The 25,615-nt window shown below is 41.5% G+C and overlaps 1 protein-coding gene across 2 annotated transcripts; it reads left to right on the top strand.

Moving 5' to 3' along the window:
• The first annotated feature begins 1,263 nt into the window (after positions 1-1,263).
• Positions 1,264-24,528, top strand: MAML1 (mastermind like transcriptional coactivator 1). 2 transcript variants are annotated; one of them, XM_086758552.1, is made up of 5 exons: positions 1,264-1,772; positions 11,468-12,877; positions 15,127-15,396; positions 17,814-17,928; positions 20,098-24,528. In XM_086758552.1, exons 1-5 carry the CDS (start codon positions 1,410-1,412, stop codon positions 21,084-21,086), a joined length of 3,147 nt encoding a protein of 1,048 aa, XP_086614678.1. In that variant the 5' UTR covers positions 1,264-1,409; the 3' UTR covers positions 21,087-24,528. The 2 variants fall into 2 exon arrangements, with proteins under 2 accessions (XP_086614678.1, XP_086614677.1); XM_086758551.1 differs by having other exon boundaries at positions 11,465-12,877.
• The last annotated feature ends 1,087 nt before the right edge of the window (positions 24,529-25,615 follow it).

Genomic DNA, 25,615 nt, shown 5'->3' with positions numbered 1-25,615 from the left:
GTTGGTGACTTACCACAGTTGAGGCTGAGCCCTGTAAAGTGCATTGCACGTGCCTACGATTGACGCCGGGGCCTGAGGAGGGATTCCCGCAACTGCTAACTGCTAGCAGGCCTGCACCTCTGCTTGTCTCTTGCCTTCCCTACTCCTCCCTCAAAAGCAGTGCTCTGCTGTGGCTGTGTTTGCCTCTGTGGGGCCTGGAACCACTCTCTCCACCCCAGTGGTTCCCCGGTTAATACCAGTATTGCCTCCTGGTTTCAGAACGGGTGTTTTGGTGCTGCTGAATAAGAAGTGTGATTTCATTTGCGGAGGTAGCTGTAGATTTCATTTCCAAAAGGTACCTGCAGATTCACCTGAAAAAAAAAAAAAAAAAAGTAAAACCTAATAAATAAGAAATGTAAATCTGTTTGGCTTTCTTTATCTAATTAGCGAAACTGCCAGAGTTCACCGGTTGAGACTGACTCGAAGGGAGCAGGTCTGGGCTTCAGCAAGAAGCGGTGATGCCATCCTGCCCCCCTGGGGTGCTCGGTCCTTCGCTGCAGGACTGTTCTTTCCACTGCTGCACAGCCAGGTGCTAGGTAAGCTCCCGCTCCGTAGTGCGGGACCCAGGGCCTGAGCCGAGGGCCGGACCCGCCCCGGGTGCCCGCAGGTGGCCCGGGCCGGGGCGGGCTCTCCTCCAAGCAGGCCCGGGGGCTCGCGCTGCTCACCCCTCCCCGTCAATCACCGCTGGCTCCGCCTTCCGATGCGCCTGAATGGCTGCGGTGCCGCCGCCCCGCCCCCTCTTTCCCTGTGCCTTTTAAACGCGCCGAAGGCCGCCTCCAGCTAGCCCGCCCACGCCTCTGCTGCTTAATTGGCGCTTCCGCACCTTCCTATTGGCTCGGAGGGGTGTCCATCACGGCTCGCGAGGCTCTACGCGACGTGACGTCGCCCACCACCCAGGAAGCTCCGCCTATTTATTCTCAACTCGGCTCTTGAGAGGAAAAACAATTTCAAGATGGCGGCGGCGCGGATAACAATGGGGAGTCGGGGGTTCGGGCCGGCCCGTACCTGAGAGCGGCGGCCGCCGGGCCGCGCCGTGCCGGGGGGGAGCGGAGCGGGCTCCGGCGGGGGTGGGCAGCGGCCGCCGGGCAGGGCTGAAGGAGAGGCGGGGAGAGCGGAGAGCAGCGAAGCGGTACCGGCCTTGGGGGAGAAGGAGGAAGTGGGGCGGGGGGGGGAGTGGAGCGGGCGCCGAGCCGAGCCGGGGGCAGGATCCGCGGCGGGGGCGAGCCCGGTGGGGAGCCCAGGTGAAGGCCCGCGGGAGGAGGAGGAGCGGCGGAGGCCGGGGAAGGCCCGAGGGGGGGAGCCCCCGCCATGGCGGGGCCGATGTGAGGAGCCGGTGAACGGCGGCGGCCGCCCCCCTCGCTCTCCGGTCCATGGTGCTGCCCCCCTGCCCCATGGCGGAGTTCGTGGTGCCGCGGCACAGCGCGGTGATGGAGCGGCTCCGCCGGCGCATCGAGCTCTGCCGGCGGCACCACAGCGCCTGCGAGTCCCGCTACCAGGCCGTGTCCCCGGAGCGCCTGGAGCTGGAGCGCCAGCAAACCTTCGCCCTGCACCAGCGCTGCCTGCAGGCCAAGGCCAAGCGGGCCGGCAAGCACCGGCAGCCGCCCCCGGCGCCGCCGCCGCCCGCGCCTCCTCCGCCGGCCGTCGCAGGAAGCGCCGACAGGACCGGAGCCAACGGCCTGGACGCCGAGGCGGCGAGCGGCGAGCAGCACGGCCGCAGCAGCACGTTGATCGCGGTAAGGGGGCCGGCCCGTTCGCGGTCGGGGGCCGGGGTGGTCGGGGCCGTGGACGGAGCCGGCGGTCGGCGTGGTTGTGCCCGGCTGGCACCGTGACCTCTCCTCTGGAGCTGGCACCGGATGGAGGAAGGAAAACAAGCTCTCGGGGTTGCTGTGGTGGCTTGTGGTGGGAGGGCTGGGGCTGGTCTGTACGGAGTGCTCGTGCCTGCTCTGTTACAACGTTGCAGCTTGATAAGGGCTCTTTTATTTTCTCTCTCGTCTCCTTTGAGCGCAGGGAGAGTACAGGAAAATGCTGCCTGCTGAGGTGGGAATAGGGGGTGCCTTCTGTGATGGTTACAGTCATTGAGAGTAGTGTTTTGTGAGTTGTATTTCTGGCTAATTCACCTAAAACGTCCCTGTAGAAACTCTTCGAGGGAGCATTAATACTGCAGTGTCTGTGGATTTTTTGGTTTTTGTTTGCTTATGTCTTCAATTTAGGCTGTCGGGGTTTAGTGGAGTCACTTGATAATGTTATGGTTATTACTGAGGGATAGTTTTAAAGATAAATAACGTGTCTGTTAATTCTGGTACATATTGGAAAGAATTTCAGTGGAAAGGCAGCTGCTTATTGCCACTTGCTCTAGTGGGTGTGAATACTATGGGAATCCCACTCCACCCGTTAAAAACTGGCTTAGCTCAAAATCTTAATGTTTCTCTGGCTTCTCTAGCACTTCTGCTTGTCAGGATATATTCGTGCAGCCCTGTCTGTAAATGAACATAGCTATTACTTAACTTACTCTGAGCCCTTTAAGTGTACTGCTGTGTACTAATGTGTCAGTAATGTAGGTTAGTAGGATAACCTCTTAAAGGCTGCCTGTCTTAATACCTGTCTTTCTTAAAACCAGGTATTTCTAAATGGTGGCCTGCATGAAAATGGTACAGTACTGTTCTGAGTGTCTTAAAAAGTGGATGCTGGGTTAACCTGAGACATCTCCAGGTTAACATATAGATTAAATAATGTTTTTAAGATGGTATGGGTGTTTGATCAGGTTAGAAGTGACGGAGGATGTGATCCTCTGCTGTCTTGGACCTCAGTTACAGAATCATGATATAGCTTACTGTATACTTGAGTATAACTCAACATGATGTGAAATATTGAAACGCAGGGCACTTGATGTCATCTTTAATGTAACTAGCACTAGGCAGCCTGTGTGTAGTTTGTAGTATTTACAAGATGAACTGAAAATGTTATTCAGCTGAATTGTTTCTACTCTTGCTAGTATACGTATGAGAATCTAGGACTTGCTGACTTTTCTGACCAAGATACTTGTGACACAGTTAGAGCACTCCAGATGGTTGTTAAAGAAGGGTGCTTGAGGAAGAGAGGAAACCTTGTGCATTCCTGACAGTGGTTCTGTAAAACTTTCTAGGTAGCTGCTGTTTAGTAGACTAATCTTGAATGTAAATGTTTGTCAGAACAAAAGTGACTTAAACTCCTATTTACTATCTAAAGACTTGGTGGGATTTCTGATTATTTCCTGTCTGGGGTCTAAGGCTTTTTGCATGTGGTGCTCTACCTGTTAATAAGGCGTATTTTTGTAACACACAGAGCTCTTTAGCATGTGAAATCCTGTTGCTTAAACTGCTGCCACACGTCTTCATATTGATCTTCTAAAAGAAAGATGTCTTTAATTCATTGATGGTGTTTCTTTTAAATTGCTTTGAATGTGGATTTGATCTAATTAGCATCCATTATAATGAGGACTCTCAACAGCAGTGAGGCTCTGAAACACACTGCACATCTGGGGAAGCCCTTCTTGTACAGGAAGCTGCTGCCAGTGGCCAATTTACACAACAGAAGAGGGTTTTAGTGTATGAATGACTGCCTCGTGCTGGCCTGCTGTTTGCTTCCTAGGATACATGACTGTAAGCTTAATTGCAGCTGCTGATTCATCACCTCGTTACTAGGGTATAAAGTTGATTTGCTTAGTAATTCAAGTTTTGAAAAAACAACAACAACAAAAAACCTCTGCTGCTAATTCATGCCTTTGGTGTAAGATACCTCTCTAGGTTGGTATTTTACCTCTAGCCATCGTGTAGCTGTTACCAAGACCAAGCATGCGCTTCGTATGGGAAGGATGTGGGTTTGGTTTACAATAGTCAATAACGTTTGGATGAAGACCAAAATTATCTTGTTTTAAAATAAAATTATCTTGTTTTGAAATATCCTGGATACATTCCTTTCAAAAGAATGCTGCTGGATCAGAGAAATATGCATTGTATCAGTGCTGTTATGATCCAGAGTTTTCTGTGAAGCTGCGTATGAATCTTCTCTTGGAAACTGGTGCTTTGTGTTGAAAGTTAATGAAGCATTTATTTTGATCCTTGAAGGAGAAAGCAACTCATGTAAAGATAAAGGGTTGGTGATCTAACATCAGAGGGCTTGTGGTAGAAGGATGTGAAGCTGCGCTGCCACAAGCGTGGACAGTGGACAATGCACACGCTCCCAGATGCTGTACTTCAGAGCATCTTCTGCAGATTGCAGATAGTCCTGTGGAACAGAATAGCACCGCCACCTCCTTCTTAACGTCTTGTATGACTTCTCATGTTGCCAAAATCAGATATTTTCTCTTCCACTAGTCTTTTCTTTGTTTTAGATCCTGAAGCTAGATGGACCTTGTTTACAAGCAGAAGGGGCAGATTCATCCTTTGTTTTCTTATTAGGCAGCTCTCGAATTTGAACCACAGCAACCAAGAGAATACAGTATTGGTATAGAAATACCTCGGATGAGTTGTGCACCGTGTAGACCTGTCTTTCGTGTAAGGAAAAAGATTAAAAACACGTTAGCTTCCTATTTTTAAAAATTTTAAGACCATTGTTTAATGGGAAATTCAAATGTTGAAAGTTACATCATATTTCTGTTTAAGATGACATTATTAAGACTGTGTTCAAAGTAGGAGATGCTTAGTGTTTGGATAATGTATTATCCCTTGAGTTAATCTTACATTTTTGAGAAACAAGGAAGTTGGGAAGAGAAAGGACTTGTCCCCTAGAACACTTTTTTCTCTTTACCAGGTTCTGATTTGAGACAGTTTGTTCTAATATGCTATTTAAATTCTCTGTAGTAGAAAGGTTGCCATCCTTTTGTTTCTCTGATAGACTATAACGTAGTTTATCACTGAGCTGAACAGAAGGTGTTTCGTTGACATGTGAGTGAGGAGAATGGCACGATCTGGATTTTCATCTCTGCTCCTTGTTTTATGATGTGGTCTCTTGGAAGGAGACCTGCTTTGCGTTTCTTCTGTTTTTTTCCCCCACCTGAGAGCAGTTGTGGTGTAGATGGCTTGCTTTGTCTAGGACTGCCACAAAACCACAAACAGTATTTCTGGAATGGGCAGTGGAGGTCTAGTCGGTGGCCTGTCTTGGCAATGCTTTACGTTTAAAAGCTGAAGAGCAGACCAGCATTTGTTTGGGAGTGATAAGAAACTTTTACAGGAATAATAGGTAAGTGCTAATTTAAGCAAAGGCACCAAGTAAAAGGTTTAAAAGTAAACTTAAGTATAAGAGAGCAATGGAATGTTTATTGGTTGCAAAGACCTAAAGTAATAAAGGGAAGGGAATGGATTGCCTGGATTGTACTGACAGGCATCAGTAGCGTTCCACTAATGAAGCTCAGGCTGGTACACTAACAATTCAGAAGACCTCATTTTTGTGTAAGCTGTGGTATAGGAGTGTTAAATTGTGAAATTATGTTTTACCACAAAAATAGCAAATTATTTCCATGTTATTTGCACACAACTATAATGCAGTGTAGTCTTGCCACCATTGTTTGTTTTTTGCTGACAAGTCTGATAGTTTGTTGCCCAACAACTCAGACAGGTTTTTCTTTGTCTCCTTTTAATTCTATGTAAGATACTGTTGTATGTTTGAAACGTTTCCCTTACTAGATTAGTTAGATATGCAGTGATGCTTCTTAAATTGTAAGGATCTGGGAGTGACTGCTGTGCTGCTGCTGTTTAAATTCAGGCGAGGTGGAGGATCCGGCATTGCAGCTGAAGGCACAGCAGTTTTTTTTGATTCAGCAGAACAATTCCTGTAGCAGAAGCTGCCCCTTGTGACTAATGCAGGCTTGGGTTATTTATAGATGTGCGTATCCACAGCCCTTCTTCACTCCAGCGGGCAGTCACCCAAATACAAAAGTCTTCTGGAATTAAAGTAAAAGTCAAAATTAAAATTAGTCTGGCAGTTTGGTTCTGACAACACCATGGAATGCAGGAACACATTGGGTAATAAAATCCTTTCCTTGCAGGGGGACTGCAACTTTGGAAGCTGTGGGTAGGTGCACAGCAAATAAGGAGTTCTTACTATGTCATGTAGTCAAAATGTTATGTTTTCTGTCCAAAATACGTGCACTGCAATTTCTGATATTTGCGTTGTTGTTCCAGCTTAAGAGGTGGTCATCTTCATTGCTTCTGTCCTTGGCCAGGCAGGAGAGGAAAATCCGTGTCTGCAGAGGACATACTGTAAGCTCTGGTTCATGGGAGCTTCTGTGTGCTGGGATACTACCACTTCCATGGCAGAAAAATGAGTATAGTCTATTTTGGTTTCCCCTTCTAGGTGAGAATGCTGGTATCTAGCTAGGAGGCATATTGGAACTATATTATGTTTCTAGAGTAGTATAGCATTTCTTTGAAAATGACAGGGTTATATTTCTCTTGCTGGTATTTAATAACAAATCCTTGTAGACATAACTTAGTTCTGAGACTGAAATGGTAAACTTATTCCAAATAAAATATAAAAAAATTAAAGCTGTATTGAATCCTATAAGAATATTTTAATCTCTGTAACAGATGCCTTAAACTAACCAAGAACACTGTATGGAGCCTAAAAGACTTAGTATAAGAAACAGATTTTTTTTTTTTTTTTTGGTTAATGTTTCTTTTCTGCCATGTTCACTAGGCTTTTTTTTTACTGGATTTTTACGAAAGTAGTTTGTTTGACTGTCCTCAGTTTCAAAATTCTGCATTGTGAAGTGTTTCTTGCTTTCAAGCAAACAATGTGAACTAAACTTTCATGCTTTTTAAGTCCCAATGCATTGAAATGTCATTGGTTTCAGATTATCATCTAAAACTAGAATCAGGTATGGAGTCTTTCACGCTGATGTTTTGATTCCTGCAATAATATTTTTCTCTTTTTACAAAAAAAAAAACCTAAACAAACCAACCAGAACAACTTTGTGCCACTGTTTTGATCAGTGATTTCTGCCCTCTTCCTACCAAGGCAGTAAGAGAGTGCTGTGCTGGACTCTGGGGTTTTGAACTCTGGCAGTGCTAACAGAAAAGCTGTAGATGAAGTTTTAAAGCTTTTTCAATTTCCTCTTGTTGGACTTCCGGGGTAGTTTGTGGACAGCTTTTATGAAGTCTGCCAACTTGCCCCCGCAGTAAGACCGCAGTATGGCTGAGCATCATTGTGGTGAAACTGGCGGGTTTAAGACAGAGATTGAATATAGCTTATCAAAATTACTTGTGTGCGGTCCATTTTCTGATGGAACCCTTGTCATTTGACTGGGCGTGCATCCATCTCTGGCATTGTGGTCCTGCGTCCTGGTCAAGTATAGCGTGTTGTGTGTACTGTGAATTAATTATATGATCAGAGGCTGCTCGTGTTGGACACCCCTTTTGTTGTGATGGATGGCACCTGGGTTTTATCAGTTTGTGTTCCTCACGTGAGGAATCCACAGTTATGGCCTGACTCACTCGTGTACTTTTGCCAAGTAAGTGTATTTATTGTTGTGTTGAGGACTGTTTGTTTTTCTCACGTGAATAAAATGCATCATTGATGTGATGTGGAGGAGATGCAGCCTATGGCCCTTCAGTGGCTCCCTGAGACACTGCATGTCCTGTCTTGAGCCAAGGGATTGAGGCCTGCTTACATCCATTTCTTTGCACTGTTCCTATATTGGTTTAAAGACTATGGTTAAATGCTTTTACGGTAATAGTTTTAGGCAAAGCTGAATAGCAGAGATCTTAGGGGTTCATCTTTTGTTGGGAGGTTGAGTAGGCTGAGAAAATGGGAATACATTTCTGTATCCTGTCTTGTGACAATGGAAAGGATTGGCTCATGTGTTATAAATAAAATTGATTGATTCTGCTACGGAAACCATGGACAGCATTACCAGAGGGCACTGTGCCTTACAGAATGATAGTGGACAATAAAATCAAAGCTAAAGGGGTTTTCTTAGTAAGTAGCAAGCTATGCTTTACTTCATCAGTGTTTCTTTTTTTTCCTTTCTTTCTTTTTTTTTTTCTTTTTGAGTTTTGGCAGAAGAGAAACAGGTTTTTCTTGTCTTGAGAACTGTGTTGGAGCAGCTTGATATGTAGATAGCTTGCAGTCTGACTTGTATCTTACATGCTGCTTGTTATATTTTCCCCCCAAACCAGATTGTTTGGATAGACACAGACAAATTGAGGAAGAAATGAATTTAATATTTATTTTTCTGTTAGGAAATCAAGAACTGAGATACTACGTAAGAAGTGCATATAAGAAAGGAATTTCACAAGAGAAAGTTGCATTATTTGCAGAGTAGTTATATGAATGTATTTGGTGTGAGAATTTCAGGTTCTGTTACTCAAAATTAAACATGAGTACATAGAATATACTCGGATATATTTCTAATGGCAGAGGAGAAGGAATCTATAACTTCAGGCTCCAACAAATTTTTATAGCACTGTCTTTTCTTGAGAGAAGAAAGGAGTTACAAAATGGAATGCTGTGACTAGCTTAGTTTTAAGCTGGTTAGCTGGCTGTATTGTGATAGCTAACTATGTAGCATAAATCTCAGTGTAGGCTTACTGCCACAATATCCAGGTATACTGCTGACTCTCTTTAATGTAAAAAGGGAACTAGGATGAAAGTGCTGTAGGTGAACAGCTTCTAAAACTCAGAAGTTAAGTGTCCTGGGTACGAACTGGGCTGAATTCTTTCTGGTACAGATAGAAGATAAGCAGATTTTCTTCTTTCCTATGTGTCTACTGGCTGTCGTGTACAGCTAGGATATCTTTCAAATAATCTTAGATTTAGCTGAGGTGAAGCAAGACTGGAAGCAATCACCTTCAAATTTTACTTCATTAGTGAATTTATTAAAATTATTTTTTCATTGATTTCCTTTTTTGCCAAAGGAATGTAGTCTTAGGTGAAAGGAAGACTTTGTCTAGAGCAGCTGAAGTCAAGATGTCACCAAGAGTCAGAAATCTGAGCATTGCAACTGTTAAAACCCATACAGATGTGAAAGTTCCTATGTGTGTTTGACAGAAAGAGTCCATGATGGATATTAGGGGTTTGTATCTTTTTTTAGACTACAGTAAGCGTAGCTTATAAGCAGGGGTGATTTTATCTTAGACTAGTTAGCTGCATTTATTGCAAATGGTGTAGTACTGTAGCAAAGACCTTAGGACAGACTCACTTCTGGAATATTTGTCCAGCAGCATGGGTGGGTCTTGCAGTCTGTGAAGAGCTGTAAGCAATTATAGTTACAATGCTACCTAAATCCTAGTTGCCTTGAGTTGTCCATGTGAATTAGAATTACAGCAGTGACCCCAGTGGGCATATATTCTGTTCTAATATAGAAGTTTGCTTCAACTATGAGAAGAATATGTTCAGTGTACAAAACTAAGTTATTACTTTTATGTCAGTTTTCAGGGAGTGTGTTTTTCATTAATGATTTAGAATTAAGGAGGATCCATTCCCAAACTTTGAGTGATTGACTCATCATAATGACCTTGGGCAAGTTACTCATCCACCTTGAGCTTCAGTTTTCCCAGTTGGAGTATTAAGTAAACACTGGGAAACTTGCTGAAAGCTAAATGTTGTGATTGAGTTGAGGCTTCCTTGCTTTCTGTTGTTTTGCCTTTTTGCAAAAAAGTAGATTTCCGTTATGCTTTCAAGTTGGTATTTGAAAAATTCACTCTAGACCTGTTACTCCAAGCTGTAGACCTAATGTTCAAATTAAAAGAATTCAAATTCCAGCCTCTTCTCCAAATGTACAGCTCACCTTGTCCTACTAGGTCTTCTGCTGCTCTCACTACTCTGCTGCTATTTTCATGAACATCTAGAAGATTGGTCTCCTGGGAAGCTGCAGTCTGTCGCTCAGATAAAAATAAGATTTTGCTGCTACCTATGCAAGCATTAAACAAACAGTGGGTTTTTTTTCTGAAGATCAGCTAACTGTAGACTGTTTAAAAAAAAAAATTACAGCAATTAACTGTGAACCAGTCCTTCTGTCCTTAAATCAAAGAGTGCTATTGCCCAGGCAAGTGCTGTAAAATTCTTCTGATAATTTATGCTGGCTCTACATACAACCTCTTGCTCGAGTGCTGGGATCTTGAAGTTTCCCTTTTTGTTCTTGGATGAGACAGTTTTCCCCAAGGGTTAGTGGACTGCGTTGTGGAGACTGCGAGTAATATTAAAATAAGCATACTTGTCTTGAGGTTTGTTTAATGAGCTGCTTTTCTGCCATCTGAGAGAGCTGTTGTTAAGTGAACCACGCTTCAGATGGGAGACTTTTTGTGAGGATTCTCCTTGTGTCCTGCTGAGGTGTACAATGGCATCTTGTATACATCAGGGGAGCTGATGGGAGCTTTCCATCTGTAAACACGCTGCTCTGTTTGAGCAGCCTCTGCCCTACACGTTTGTCTGTGTTGGTGCAGTGATTCCAGCACAAGTAAAGCACAACTTTTTTTATAAAATGCACCTAGGGGAAGGAAGAGTTTATAATCATCTTTGAAGTGTGCATGAATTCTGTTTTCAGGTGGTTTGGAGGTCACTGAAAAGAACTTTCTTTGAAAGAAAAGAGAGGTTCAACAAAGGCTCTTGAACTGTGGTTGTAAAACTGTTGCTGTACCTTCTGCTTGCTTCTAGGTGGCACTACAAGAAAAAGAATATGTGCATTGACTAGCGATGAGAAGCCAACTATTGAGCTGGTTGGGGTTCTGGTGGTCATAGCGCAGAGAGGAGCAGCTGGCTGTACTCTAGGAGAAAGGAGGAAAGCAATAAACTTACTCTGCTGTGATACAGTTGACTGAACTCTGACTTGCAGTTTCCATAAGTGTGAAAAAGTGGTCACTTCGTGACAAACTGGTTTTGCTTCAGTGCCAAAAATGTGATTGTGTGCAGAATTTATATACACAGTTCTTCTCTAAAAATTATAATCACAAGATAAATGGTTCTCTTTTTCTCTAAATATTTAAATGCGAGACTGCTTTATAAAGCAATCTTACAGAACAATTATACCATATGGAGATGGGCCAAATAAAATATAGGGTTTTATTCTCATCTAAAACTTGCATCTTAACATTCTTAAATATTTTTTTTTAATTGTGAATAGGAAAAATCATAACATATTGCAGTTCACAGCCATTTCTCAACTTTTTGTTGTTGTCAAAGTATATGGCAGCTTTTGGTTTTGTTTGAAGGAGGGGGCTCTGTTTGATATACTACCTATTTTTGAAAGTTTGCACTAAGAGATTATAGTAAGGAAGTAATCTCATGTGACTACTTGTAAAACAAATCTTATCAAAGCAAAGATATAACTTTTTTAAAACTTTTTTTTTACTAAAATGTTTTATTCAGAGCTAGACAGTGTTCTAGTAAGAAATAAAAATCCTAATCTATGAAACATAAAACTGAATAACTAAAACCTTCCCTTTTTTTTCAGCAGCTCCATGAGAGTGTGAAAAGAAAGATTGATAGTGCTGCATCCCCTCAGAATGGAGACCAGCAGAATGGCTATGGTGATGTATTTTCTGTGTCCAAGAAACTGCGTCGCGATGATGGTCTTAGCGGAGTGAGTGGTTCTTCCAATGGAATGCCCCCTGTGTCTCCGCTCCATCATCTTGACAAGAAGTCTGGCAGTGGAGATACCTTACAACTTAATGGAAAACATCCGATGGGGCTAGATGGCATCAGCAAAAAGTGTCTTCCAGATACCAGTCTGCAAATGAATGGAGGTGGTGAGGCTGATGACTCATTTCCTCTGAGTTTGAACAAAGAGCTGAAGCAGGAGCCTGTAGATGATCTTCCATGTGTGATTGCTGGAGCAGGGGGTTCTATATCTCAGAATAACTTGATGCCTGATCTTAATCTTAATGAGCAAGAATGGAAGGAGCTTATTGAGGAGCTTAATAGATCAGTGCCTGATGAAGACATGAAGGATCTCTTTAATGAAGACTTTGAAGAGAAAAAAGATGCAGATTCTTCAAATTCAGCTGCACAGACTCCATTGCCACAAGATATTAACATAAAGACTGAGTTTTCCCCAGCGCCCTTTGAACCGGAACAGATAGGATCTCCCCAGGTTAGATCCACTTCTTCAGGTCCAGCATTTATTGGTGCTGCTTCTGTACCTGTAAGTGCCGCTTCTCCAGCAGTTGGTAGTTCTCAGGCTATGTTTCAGCCTTCCAGTCAGTCAATGACTGAAAATCCTAATCAGCCCATGATGCAGGCATCAAACCACTCTCAGAATGTCCAGAGACCTCTCCCCAATGTGTTGCTACCTGGGAAGGGTGCAGGAAGTGCCAAAGAAATGTCTTCTGCTCATCAACTCCAGCAAATAGCTGCCAAGCAGAAGAGAGACCAGATGTTGCAGAGTCAGCAACAAGCTTCACAAGTGCACCAAACGAATCAGATGTCTACGTGGCAACAGTCTGGGCCGTCTCATAGTCCACTAGCTGTCCCATATACCATGGAAAACCCCACCAGCCCATCGGTTTACCAATCAGACTTCAACAATCAGAAACTCATGATTCCTAATATGGGAAATAAAAGCTCACCGAGAGCTGGAGGCAATTACCACGTGAACATTTTGGGACATCAGCAAAACAGCTTGAACCAGAACCCTGTGAATAGTCAAGGCTCTATACTGGACTATGGGAACACCAAACCTCTTTCACATTACAAAGCAGAATGTGAACAGGGGGTTACAGTACCTGCTCAGAACAAGACTCCCATGTTGGCATACATACAACAGCGCCAGCAGGCACCGCTGTCTCATGTGAGCGATGACCAAAATGGGATGATCCTGCTGAAACCCAAGTCTGGAAACATCGCCTACCGACTACCACACAGTCAGGTGAGTGTTCTGGGTTTTGTTACCTTTGTTTAGTAGCAGATTTAAGGTTTTGCAAGAGGATGTTGGATAGGTAAGGCCAGAGTACAGATTACTTGACATTGTTTCAAAACAGTTGTTGTATGATTTTTGAAGAAGAAGAAAGTTATAATATGCAATAAGCTGAGACAAGAATCGAGAGCTCTGTTTTCCACTGGGGACAGTTTTTAATAGTTCTAGGTCATGTGGTAATGTGTGATTTCCAGCTTAATATACTCTGTGGGCAAGAAATTATGTCACAATTCATAGAGGCTTCTGCTTACAAAGATAAATGGATGCTTTATAAACTTCTGCCTGAAATAACTCATGTAAAACAGTAGTGTTAAACAGTGTTCTCAAAGAAGCTTTGATTTCTTTACCTTCTTTTTAGTCCCTACTTATGTCAGACTTAGCTTACTGTAAAAAGACATGCCTTCGTTTGTTGTTTTTTTTTGGAGAGATGGAAATGGGGGCTGCATTCCTGATTTCTTGGATGTTCCTTGGGGCTTTTCAAACCTAAAAATTTGTTATTGGTTAAGTCTCTGGGGCTTATATCTTTAAGAATGAGTAATAGTAATATTTATCTACTTGAAGCAATATGCTTCAGGTTTACCTGTAAAGGAAAATTCCAGATGGTGGTGCTTTGTGTTATATATAACTGATACTACAGGTATGCTGCGGGTGAAAATTTATGTAGTGAATGTAGGTATAGACTCATTGAGATTCTGTAACGTGTGCCTGCAGTGTACATACTTGAGGGCTTGTTGAGAAAAAAAGGTCTTTGTTAGAAGGATTAAAGCACCTTTAGCAAAAGCTGTTGGAGATGCAACCCTAGTCATATACTCCCTCAACAAAACATAAAACCTGTGAAAAAGATCTGATTAGTCTGTGATAAAGACCGCGCTGATGTACAAATAAAAATCTCAGGTCAGTGTATGCTTCCTAAGGCACAAAAAAACCCGAATCTCTTTAAAAGCTAGCAGAAGTGACAAGCTAACAGCATTTTGATGGAAGAAGAGAGGAAGGGTAGAGATGATTGTGTATATCGCATCTCCCCCTCACTGAAAAACATAAGTGACCTTGCATCTACACTGCCACGCTTGCACTGAGTTAACTGATGAACGCTTCTGCAGGATTTCTCAAAAGCTTGCATACAGAACAACTTAGCCCAGAATTACTTATATTTGGCTTGGAACTGCAGAGAGTGAGAACCAGCAGCCAAACCCATTAGCTGAATTGTAAACTTGAAAGTAATATTTATTTGCCTAGTTGGAGATGAGGCTGAACTGTGCTTAAAAATGATGACAATTGTCAAATCTCAAATGGATTTGCTGGTGCAAAGCGGACAGATCTTGAATGATAATAGTTTCACGTTAGTTTTCTTATCTGAAGCCCCAGTCTCCAAAAAAAGCAGACTTATGAGAAATTAATAACAGGCTTATCTGTAGTAGTATTTTTCTCTGTGGAATATGGTGATGGTTGGGTTGCTGGAAAAACACGTTAAAACTCATTTTGATCAGTGATAGCTGTCTTTTCTTTCACCTGCAAGTTGTAAATACTCTAATACCAAAAAAGCAACTTTAGGAGGGGAGGTATAAACAGATGCTGAATTAAATGCTGACAGAAGAGGCAAGATTTATATAAATGTTTTGTATAATGAAAGTTTAAAATACAGTGTTCGAAAAGCTGTTACCAAAGTTAACTGAAGCCGATGTCCTTTAATTGCTCTTTGTAACTGGTGCAGTTCCTCTAGCTGAGCAGAAACGCACAGAGCTGTACACACCTGCTTGAGCTGGACTTGGGGGAGTACTCTGAAGATAAAGCCTCTGTTCCTGAACGGTGTGGAGCTTCTGTCTTTAACTCTGAATTGTCACTTCTGTGTCTGGCACTTTATAAAAGAGTTTCTGGCTGTCTTTAATTAGCTGAACTGGAAACTGTATCACACTTTGAATTTTCCATTAGAAGGTTCACAAGTGAAGAAGCTGTTGCGTAAAGATGACAAAATATAAGGAACTGCTCTAATTTTTATTAAGTAGTCTAAATGTACAAATAAGCAATAATTGACAATTTCTGTTTTTCTGAGATGTATTATGATTCCTCTCCCTGATAAAATAGTACAAATTGTGGTCATCGTGAAAGTGCCTTTCCTCATCTGTGTTAACTACACAGAATTTCTAAATTCTGGAGGGCTAGCCTCTTTCTGTAACTCATGTCACTTTTTCTGTATTCTGCAGGATCAAAACCCTTCTCCTAACGTTCCTCGTGTTCCCGTTTCTGTCCCGGGCCCTGGCGTGGGTGCCCAGGCTCCCAACGTCTCCATGGCAGGTAACCACAGCAACCCACCTTATCTCAGCAACCAGCAGCAGGCAGCGGTGATGAAGCAACACCAAATGCTGATGGACCAGCAGAAGCAGAGGGAGCAGCAACAAAAGCACTTGCTCATGGAGCAACAGAAGCAGCAATTCCTAATGGAGCAGAGACAGCAACATCTTCTGGCTGAGCAGGTGAGAGTGGCTAATGGCTTTTTTGATCACTTAGAGACTTGAATTAAAATTGGGGGCTAGATTGAGGTGACAGAAAAGCCCTTTCAGTTCTTGCTCCAGTGTAGATAATAACATAAGAATGTACTTGGCAGTGTTTTAAAGAAAATTATATGAACATGGGTAAAATTATTTGATATTTGGGTTAAAATACAATTTGGGCTAAGGGAGTATTGTGGTGGAAATAGTACTTGTGTTGATAAATATATTATCAAAGACTGAAGACAAAGAATGCCCAAATCTTCAAGAAAATATTATTTTTTGTATGATTTCTGTGATCTATAAGTCCAATACTTTTTAGTAAATTACTCATTTTTTGATGCCTTGTATGTTAATAGCAAATGTAAAAAATGAATCGTCATTACTCTCCCAAAATGTTAACAACCAGGAGCTCTTTGGAAGAAAGTGGGGAGGAAGGAAATATGGCGTGTTGGCATCCTGCTGGCAGTTGTTAGAGCTCTTAGAGCTGTAGCTCAGTCGGTTTCCTTGGCGAAGTAATGGACCTAACACACGTCAGAGCTCTCTGATCAGTGGGGTGCTATGTTAACAGGATGATAAGTAGTGTATCTCAAACAGTTTTTCCCTACGTATTTGCTGCTGCTTAGCCAGCACATGTTGCTGTAGTAAATATCAGTATTAAGAAAATATTTTATTCTGTCCTAGTTGTGGTAACTGCAACTAACTTCTACAGCTTGCATCTTTGTGTAGTGGTACTGAGACTCTGATCCCAAATAAGGAGCGGCTTTGCTTTGGAGCTGAACAGACTTGGATGTTGCGTTTGCCACATTTCCTGGCCTTGTGCTGCCCAGTCAAGCTAGATCTTGTTAGCATTCCGATTTGATACGTATTTCTTTGGATGCACATGATACTGGATATAGTTTTACAAAAAGATTTCTGAATCAGTTGATCTCTATTTTGCAGGAGAATTACAGTTTCGGGTAGATTCAGTGCCGTTCCCCGCTACTCTAAAGCTTTTGTTTCTTTGCATGTGGTACTCTGCATCTTTTTGGGTTTTTTTTCGGTTTTGTTTCTGTCTTCCTTTTCTTTCCCTGAGCCAGATTTTGCAGCTCTTGGTTTCTCTCAGAACTATGGCATCTCTCCTTGGCTTCTGTGGTCAACCTCTTTCAGGTTTGGCTGGTCCTACAAGTAGCAGGTCCTTTCTGTCAAGCAGCCTGCCCTCATCATTCCTCTGCATGTCTCGACAGCTTCTGAGCTGTAGACATTTCAGAAGGGTGGTAGTAACCTGTATCTGCCCATTTGTTACATGGCACTAGTCTCTTCTTTAAAGACTTATTGCTTGTGTCTTTACCCCAGTACTCTTGGAAGGGATTTTCTGTCCCCTTCTGTGCCCTGTGCAACTTTTAGATAAGTAGGTACTTGTGCATTTTGTCTCTGCTTGGTTATCTCAGAATTTCAGTCTGGTTGAAGATAACTGTAGGAGAAGAGCCAGAAATGCTGTGCCTGATATGTTTCATATTAAAATAGCAGCTTGTTGGCTGTTCACACTGTCAGGATCTCTGTGTGTGTATGTATGTTCTCGACATTCCCCTCAAGGCTTTAAATTTAATTTTCCTCAAAAGTTTCCTAATAGAAAATGTGCTTATTTTATTTTTCAAATGTTTTTATCACAGAGTAGATATGGGTTTAATGTTCTTTAAAAAAGGCAAGGTTGTTTTGAATCATTGGTAGAGTTTGTTTCAATTGATCGGTGCATTGTTAAGAAAACAGTTTTGAACAGTGGAACAAAACTTGTATAGCTTCTGTTAGAAACTTAGTTCTGCGGTTTTCCATAATCTTCTAGGAAAACCTGTGGAATATAAGGATTTGCATATAGTTTTCTCATTATTTAAAACAAGGGCAAGAAAATATTTACATGTTCAGTTTTTAAAACAAGGGGAAGAAAATATTTACATGTTCAGTTTTTACTTTTTCAACATTGTTGATATTTATGATTTGTACTTTAGTTTCTAAAGAGAGGTCTGAAACAAATTGATCTGGGAGTAAAGAGCAAAAACTTGTGTGAATTTTCTTTATACACACTCACTTTTGCTCTTTTTGTACCTGTTAGTGTCTTCAGAGCTAAAAATGCCTGTTGATCACATTACTGATTAAAAGACCAGCATCTCAGATTCTCAATGTTTTAAGGGCTTCAGACATGCATTGCAATAACTCCTGTAATGTGTGCTGTTGTCTCTGAGTTCCTAGTCTTGTCACTCATCACTGACTGTGTTTGAACCTTGAGAGCAAGGGTCTGAAGTGACTTTAAGGCTGCAGCAGCACCTTTAATAAAAATATGCAGGTAGCTTGATTTTATCCAAGATAGTCACCCTTGGAAAAAGCTTGACTTGTTTTCTAATTATCTTGCTTTGACCATTTCCTAGGAGAAACAGCGGCAGCAGCAGGAGCAACAGCTGCAGCGGCATCTGACTCGACCGCCTCCCCAGTATCAGGATCAGCCGCAGAATCCGTACCAGCAACAGGTTGGACAGTTCACTGGTGAGTAAACATGGCAATTGAAATAATGACAGAAAAAATATCAAGAGTGAAAAACAAATTTTCTCATTTCCTGAATTGGATAGCTTTTAATTAATTTATTACATCTTCCGACATACCTTAAAACTTTTAGACCTGTGCTGTGATACTGTTGCAAATTAACAATTTCCTCTGTCCCAGATATCTGGGACAGCTCAAGTTTCTGATTCTTACTATTGCTTTGGAAATGGATAAAATCTTAAGTACCTTCACTGTCCTAAAGGCCATTTTATACTACCATTTCCCTTTGCAGGTTGTAAATTTTCCTTAACTTTCGTGTATTTGTGTGATATTGGGATTCAGGCTTCAGAAAAAAAAAAAACAAAACAAACTAACATCACTACTGCTTGTATCTATTACAGGCCCTTACTAAAGAAAAGTGATGTATTATTTCTCTCATCTACTAGGATGAGTTTGAAATTCTCTATTATTTTTATCCCTGCTACCTTTAGAAGGGAATGCAATTTGAATTCTCTTTATTACATATTAGTGTCCTACGTTAATTTTTTTTTTGTAGGAGAAGCAGCTCGATATGTCTTCAGTGTATTAACACTGATAAATAAAAGATGTTCATACTGTTTAAGCTGGAATAGCTTCATCAATGTGGAAGAACTAGAGAACAGTAAAAACTCATCTCCTTGCCAGAAAAATTCTTACTTAAAAGGGCATCAAGAAGCCACTTGTCTTTTTTCATAAACCTAAAGTAGAAAAAAGTGCTTATTCCCTTCATTTTGTTTCCTTACTTTCTGTGTTCCCACAGAAATAATTACTGAAGGAAAAAGATGCAAATAGAAATGTGATATACTCATCCTGACGGTGTTTGTGTCTTTGCGATGTCTAGTAGAGCTATGACTGGGTTTTGTTACCTGAAAAAACTTGATACCAATGCGAAAGGATTGTGTGTTAACTCAGGGATCAGTGACATCCTGCAAATATTGCACTGAAACATTTTTCCCTCCTTCTGCTTTTGTGCAGAAATACAGTAGTACACCTGTTAGAGTATGTTTTGCTATAATGAACATCAGTATTATTAAAACTATTTTTTCCTTGTTAGGATCATCACAACTATTTTTTTGTATCTTAAATCCTGGTATGTGTACTACCTCTTCATTGTACTGTTCCAGTAAAACTCACCCCCAACATCAGTGTTTTTATATGTTTGGTTGATAATAATTCCATATAACTTGAATTATATTTGAATATATTTGAATAAAATTATGTTTGAGTTAGAAGTTAATTTCCTCAACTATCTGAAAATACGGAAAAATTCTGCAGCTTGCTTTTTGGTTTGAAAGTAGAGAAAGTACCAATGTAGGCAGGTTTCCCTTGCTTGACTGTAAGATGTGGGGGGATTATATGCATTACACTTCCCAGTGCTTTTCTGTTTTGTTTGTTTGTTTTGTTCGGTTTTTGTTGTTGTTGTTTGTTTTTTTTCTTTAAGTTGGGGCTTCTTTCTTATACAGGAATAAACTTTTTACTTAAAATTTACAAGAACAAAGGACTTTTTTTGGTTTGCTGAGAAGACTGACTTTGCAAGTCATCTTGCCTGGTTATTAGCATTGTATATTAACACAGTGAATATTTAATTGTGGAAATCCTAAAGACACTTGACCAAAAATTTCTGAAAGTTATGTAAAATAGAAGAAATTTCTGGAATTATGAAAACACCGGACTGGAAACCCTGTAGTTGTACAATATGAGATAAACAGTTTATGCACAGAATAACTGGCAATGTGTGTGTGCAGTGACTGGTGTTTTTTAACAGTCTAGCAAATTGTGCATGCACTTCAAAGTATGTGTGTATACCTTTGTTCACGAAGAAATATCAGAGTCCTGCGTTTGAAGTCTAATATTGTTTTAAATTGATGATGCTAAACTCTTAGAAGTGGTATTCAGATTTTTTAGAACATTGGGATATCTGCGTTTGAGATCAAGGTGGAGGTGCTAACTGGAGCAACAGTTGACACTCTTTAATTAAAGTACTGCTGGAGAGCGTGTGCTAGTTGCATAGGTTGGTTTATACAAATGCAACTGCACCTCCTTTCTAGATTACAGTATCCACAAGCCTAACTTGGCTTTTGGCTCTGGTTGAACTGAGGTATTTAATGTACAAAATATTTATTTGTGTTTCAGGGTCATCTTCAGCCATGCCTGGGGTCAGTAATTTAGGACAGTCCAGCTCCAGTAGTCCACGGATGTTTCCTCAGACCCAGAATATGATTCAGATGGGACCTGGACACAGTTCTGTTCCTCCGCTCCAGTCGGGCTCCGGTCAGCAGGATCGGGGGGTGACTCAGTATACCAATATGCAAAACATTCAGCGAGGTGGAATATACAACTTGGCGTCTGGTATGACGCAGATGGTTCCCCAGCATGCAACGCAAAGTGCCAACGGACAGCCACCGATGCAGAGACAAGGCAGCTTGGGCCAGGGCGCTGCTGTGCCCGCTGGGTACGGGCAGAACACCTTAGCAAACTCAAGTATTTCTCAGCAGCACAACAAAGGTGCGCTGAATCCAACCTTATCAAAGCCACAGATGGCAAGAGTGCCAGCTGCTATGGGGGCTCAAAATCCATCTTGGCAACACCAAGGTATCCCTAATATTAACAACCAGACACAGGCAAACAGTGGCTTAGGACCATTTACTGCCAGCTCCTCTTTCCACATGCAGACTCATCTAAAGATGGCCAACCAACAGTTTGCCCAAGGAATGCCTCAGGTAAGCCTCAGCACCAGCAGACCGATGACCTCTATGAATGCTGCCGTCTCTGGGCAGATGTTGTCGTCATCTTTAGGCGCGCAGCAGCGGACAAACCCACCTACGCAACAGCAGGTACCCTCACAGCAAGTCTTGCCTGGCATCAGCCAGACTGTTCCAGATCTGAATGCTTTCAACCAGAATCCAAATCAGCAAATGCCCAACAGAGGCAATCTGCACTGTAGTCAAGGGTACCCTGTGAGGACAACCAGTCAGGAGCTGCCTTTTGCCTACAGTGGCCAGTCTGGCAATAATGGACTTCAGAACTTAACTGGTGACACAGATCTGATAGACTCTTTGCTGAAAAACAGGACTTCAGAGGAGTGGATGAACGATTTGGATGAGTTGTTAGGAACACATTAAAATGGGGCCGGGGGTGGGGGTTCTACTTTTTTAATTATTTCATGAAATGTAAACAACACTTGGACCAAAAAACCTGTGGCATTGAGGAGACTTGCAGGCATTAGAGGTAAATGGTTGGGAAAGGGACTGGAGCTGCTTCTCAATGAGTGTTGATACATGGAGGTGGCGCACCGTGCGGGTCTGCGAGAGCAGTGCGCTTTGTCTTGGTGTCTTGAGGGAGTTGCGCACTTGAACAGGTCAAAAAATACTGTGCGTGTTCTAGCCAGCCTTTCAGAAATCTCACTTGCAGTGTTCTAAAATTAATGTTTTAAATTATTTAAAAATAAAACAAAATTCCACAGAAATAGTGCAGAAAGAAAGAAAATAGTTGCACAAATTGTGTTTAGGCTTGGTCTCCTGCAGCTATTACTTGCGATCATTATTTGTTCATAGCTTGACACGCTGTTATAGTACTGTCCATCAAACTTCTGACTTTTTATTTGAGAAGAGGCTATATGCACCTGAGTACGCTTGCAAAATGGTTTGAATTGTTTCTTTTCCCCATTGCTGGAGCATATGCCTGTACTCTCAGTAAGCAAGTGATATTTCACAGTAAATATTTCTAGATGCTGGTGATAGATGAAAGAAAGTATTAAAACCTGGCCAGTTAGTCTAGGTAGTCGTCTTAATAGATTGTAGTCTTTTAAGCTGCAGTTTGCACTCTGTTGTAGAGAGGCACAGTTCTTGGCTTATACCTTGCTGTGTTTAAAGGGGGAATTTCTTATGGGAGAACTTTTAAACTATAGTAGATTTAACGTGAATTGTAAAGCCATTTACTTTGCACCTGTTTCTTCATAACTTATTTCCAAAGGTAGTTGTATTTAAATGAAGGCTTTGCTTCGTGACAGCTCATCTAGTTTTCTTTGTTGTAAAAAGTAAAACTAACTTCTGAGATTGGTTCATTCCCCAAAGTTAGCAGTGATGCAATGAGCACAAGACTTTGCCGCTTCGGGATAAAAATGAGGAAAAAATAATTTAACTGAGAGGTGGAAAGTCCTTATCAGCAATAATAGCACAGGCAGCCTGGGCGAATGCTTATTTCAGGGTTGCTCCAATATGGAAGTCTCCCCCTTTAAATACCCTTTTTGTTTTTGTTTTGTTTTTTAAATATTGGGTTACGAGTTTGATAATCTTTCTATAGACTGGTGGATTTACTTCTTGAATATTCCTTGAAGCAGATGCTGATTCTTCAGCTCGGCCCAGGGAGACCTTTTATCCATGTGTTGGGGTCAGTCCCAGAGAGGACAGAAACCACAGTGGGAACAGTGAGTGTTCCAAAGTCCTTACTTTCTACCAAAAAAAAAAAAAATCCCTTATCCACCAACAAACCACCTTGCCTTAACCTTTATTTTAAAGTGAAAATAAAATTGAAAGCTTTTGTTTTAAATGCACAAATACCTCTTCCCTTTCTAAATCCACTTATTTGGAAAACTCCTTTAAATTTGTAACCAAACCCAGCATTGTGATTTAAAAGCAATTTCCTTCAACACGGACTGGCTGCTTCGGGAGTTTTCTGCACTGCAGAGATGCGTGAGAGGGTTTTTTCCAGAGTGGGTGAAGGGAAGTGAAGGATAACATTGATTTCAAAGAAGGAAAATATTTTACTGTATCTGCAGCTCCTTTATGAGACAATTTGCACTTTTAAAAAACTGCTTTTTAACACTAATACTTTAACCCTTTCCAAATATGCATGGAACATGGTTTGTCCAGCACACTTACCTAGTGTGGATGAATTACGCTCTGTTGAACAGATTTGATACTGTATCGTGTTGAACTGTTGGTGAAAGATGTGCGTTGATCCCACCGTTCAATAGCGGATAAAACTTCACTGAAGCAGACCTAATCCTTCGTAGAGGTTTTGAAAAGGTAACATAAAGATTGTCTTTGGATGGGAAGAGGAAGGTGTTAGTGACTTTGGTTGTTGACACTTCTGGTATTTTCTAGAATAAGTAGTTGAGATGCAAATAACTGATGCTAACTTTTCTTGTACTGGCAATCTGAGGAAAGAGCTAGTGAGTCTGGTTTACTGTTAAGTTAAACCAAAAACTGGTCCAAGGTAAGTGTCATTAGAAGAGTATAGATATAAACTAGCAATGGCAGGGGAAGGAGTGTTTGCTGTATTTTTATTTTTAAGGGTTAACTTTGCACCAGTGTGCCTTCCCTTCCTGTTGGGGGTGCTTGGGACCTCATAATTCCAAGTGACATCCTTCGATGTCACTAGTTTTTTCTTCCCCCTTACAAACACTTGAGAGAAATAACAGGGTAGTAGGATTCAGCTTTTCTTTCTTCCCTGTTTAGGTTGTGGTGAAATCTGCTACATTTTCCAGTAGATTTTGCACACAGGCTTTGTTCTGAATAAGTCAAAATACAATCCATCCAGTTGTGATTTCTTAATTGGAGGAAAATAACATCTGCTGTTTGCATTAGTGCTACCAAAAAGGCAGTCCAGCTAAATGTCCAGGAAAATGCAGATGCACGCTTTCCTCCACTGTTTCTGGAAGTAAGGTGGATATTGCCCTGCTTGACCAGAGGGTTTGTTCAGGAAGGTATCTAGATTTGGTGACAGAGCCTTTTCATGGTACTGTTGAAGTAAAATTAAGTGTAATTCTAGGCAAACTGGCTTACAATGCCCATCGGTCTTCATATGTGAACAGGATCCAAACAGCATTGAACCTGATAGAAAAAAACAGCTCTCGCTTCTGGTTTTGGTCCCTGTCCACATAATGGGATCAGGCTGTTGGAAATACGGTGTCACTGTAACAGAAGTGAAACAGTTCAATGGAAATGAAAATACGGTTTAGATCTACATAGGTGCATGGGTGGGGCTGGGCTTTGCCTTTATGCCCTTTAACGTGTAGCTGTTGATATATGCACTTGGGCTTTCCATTTGCTGCAGCTTCAGAGCAATAAAATGTATCTCCCCTGAACTGTACCTAGCCAGCCGCCCATGGCTTTATTTATAAACTGCGGTTTTGGTTAGGTGGGAAAGGTGAGAGTGTCACTGTGCAACATCCACTGCCTTCCAAAAACCACGATTCAATTGAAAAGGGTGCTCAAAATTTTGTTATACACATTTCCTTTGTGTAAATAAATGTTTACAATTTTATATTAAAGATTTGAATAAGAGTTAGATCTTCTGACTGTATATTTTTTACTTTTTATAGATTTTAAAACTATAATTCTTTATATATGTGTTTGGGGGGTATTATGGCAAGTTTTATGCTTGTAAATGGAGAACAGTTGAATTTGATGCTAACCTTTATGAATTTTTGTCGTTGAAATGTATAAAGAGTCCATTAATCTCCTTATTCTTTTACTACAATTACTGGTGCACACCAAAAAGAAATCCTTCACTTCTGTTTTATCATTATAAAATAAATATTTTGCTAGTGTATTAAACATACATGGTCTGACTTTATACATTTGTATGAGCTGAGCAGTGTTCAGCGTTGTTCCTAGTGAGATGGTTCCCTTCATCCCATCACACGACTTTGCTCAGCCTGTTACTAAGGCTCAGGTTCTTCTCCTGTGTCCTACCAACTCTTACGGTTTCAGAAAGTCCATTTAAGTGGGCCAGAACTGGATAAAGAGACTCGAGAAAGCTTTACTTTGAAAGCAAGGCTTTATGCTACGCTCACTGTTTCTGAAATTTTTTTTTATGCAGTTGTAGGCCTTAAGCTAGGAATTAAGACTGCAGAGGTGGTTGTTACTAGTGAAAAAGATGTTAAGAACTAGTGAGACCTCACATGTGCAAAATTGCAGAATTCCAAAAATATGCTCAGATTCCCTCAAAATAACAAGCCTTAGAGATTCAAACTGGTTTCCTTGAGACTTGTAAAAAGACAAAGGTGATGTCTGTTTGACATGGGCAGAAAAAAAACAAACGGAGAAGTGAGGAGGAATACGTACTGCAAGCATGAGTTAATGTTTCTGACAAGGAACAACATACCGGCAGCAGGTTGTGTGAAGATTTTGGCTTGAAGCTGGCAAGATCCCTAAGCCACTTCGTAGAGCTGGTGAGTTGAAGAAACTGGAAAATAGTGGCAGAACAGGTCTTTCAGACCCTGCGGGATTGTTGAGCCCCTGGAGATGGACACCTACAGGTACGTTGGTTAGAAGAGAAGTAAAGCTACGCTCTGTGGCTCCACCAGTGCCCAGAGGAGCCTGCCTTTAGTGCTCTGTGCTTGGATGTTAGTGTGTACTTGTTGACAAGTTACTACTTGACGAATTACTCTGAACGTTTCAAAGCAGTTCTCTTAGTGAATCATACCACTTGCAGCAGACCCAAGAATTCAGGTATTTACGTAGCATTTCCTGTTTGTCAAATGTGCCTTTTAGCTGATCGTATCTAGTCTTAAGTTCTGAATTAATATTTCTGATCTCTCCAACCACAGATAGCAGTAGCGATAAAGAAGAATTTGCCAAGTGTGACACACGCATTTCTTGCGAAGACTGCATTCATTTTACATGTTACTGTAATTTCAAGCACC

Source organism: Chlamydotis macqueenii, chromosome 14 (genome assembly GCF_036417535.1).
Source record: "Chlamydotis macqueenii isolate bChlMac1 chromosome 14, bChlMac1.mat, whole genome shotgun sequence".
Lineage (NCBI taxonomy): Eukaryota > Metazoa > Chordata > Aves > Otidiformes > Otididae > Chlamydotis > Chlamydotis macqueenii.
This window is presented reverse-complemented; position numbering and strand designations above follow the sequence as displayed.

What these genes read in the sequence shown, in the direction of transcription:
- MAML1 (XM_086758551.1), top strand. Translation starts at nt 1,410, where the DNA reads ATGGTGCTGCCCCCCTGCCCCATGGCGGAGTTCGTGGTGCCGCGGCAC. An exon ending in ACCGACTACCACACAGTCAG is followed by an intron (nt 12,878 to 15,126) that starts GTGAGTGTTCTG and finishes TGTATTCTGCAG; the next exon opens with GATCAAAACCCTTCTCCTAA. An exon ending in ACAGGTTGGACAGTTCACTG is followed by an intron (nt 17,929 to 20,097) that starts GTGAGTAAACAT and finishes TTTGTGTTTCAG; the next exon opens with GGTCATCTTCAGCCATGCCT.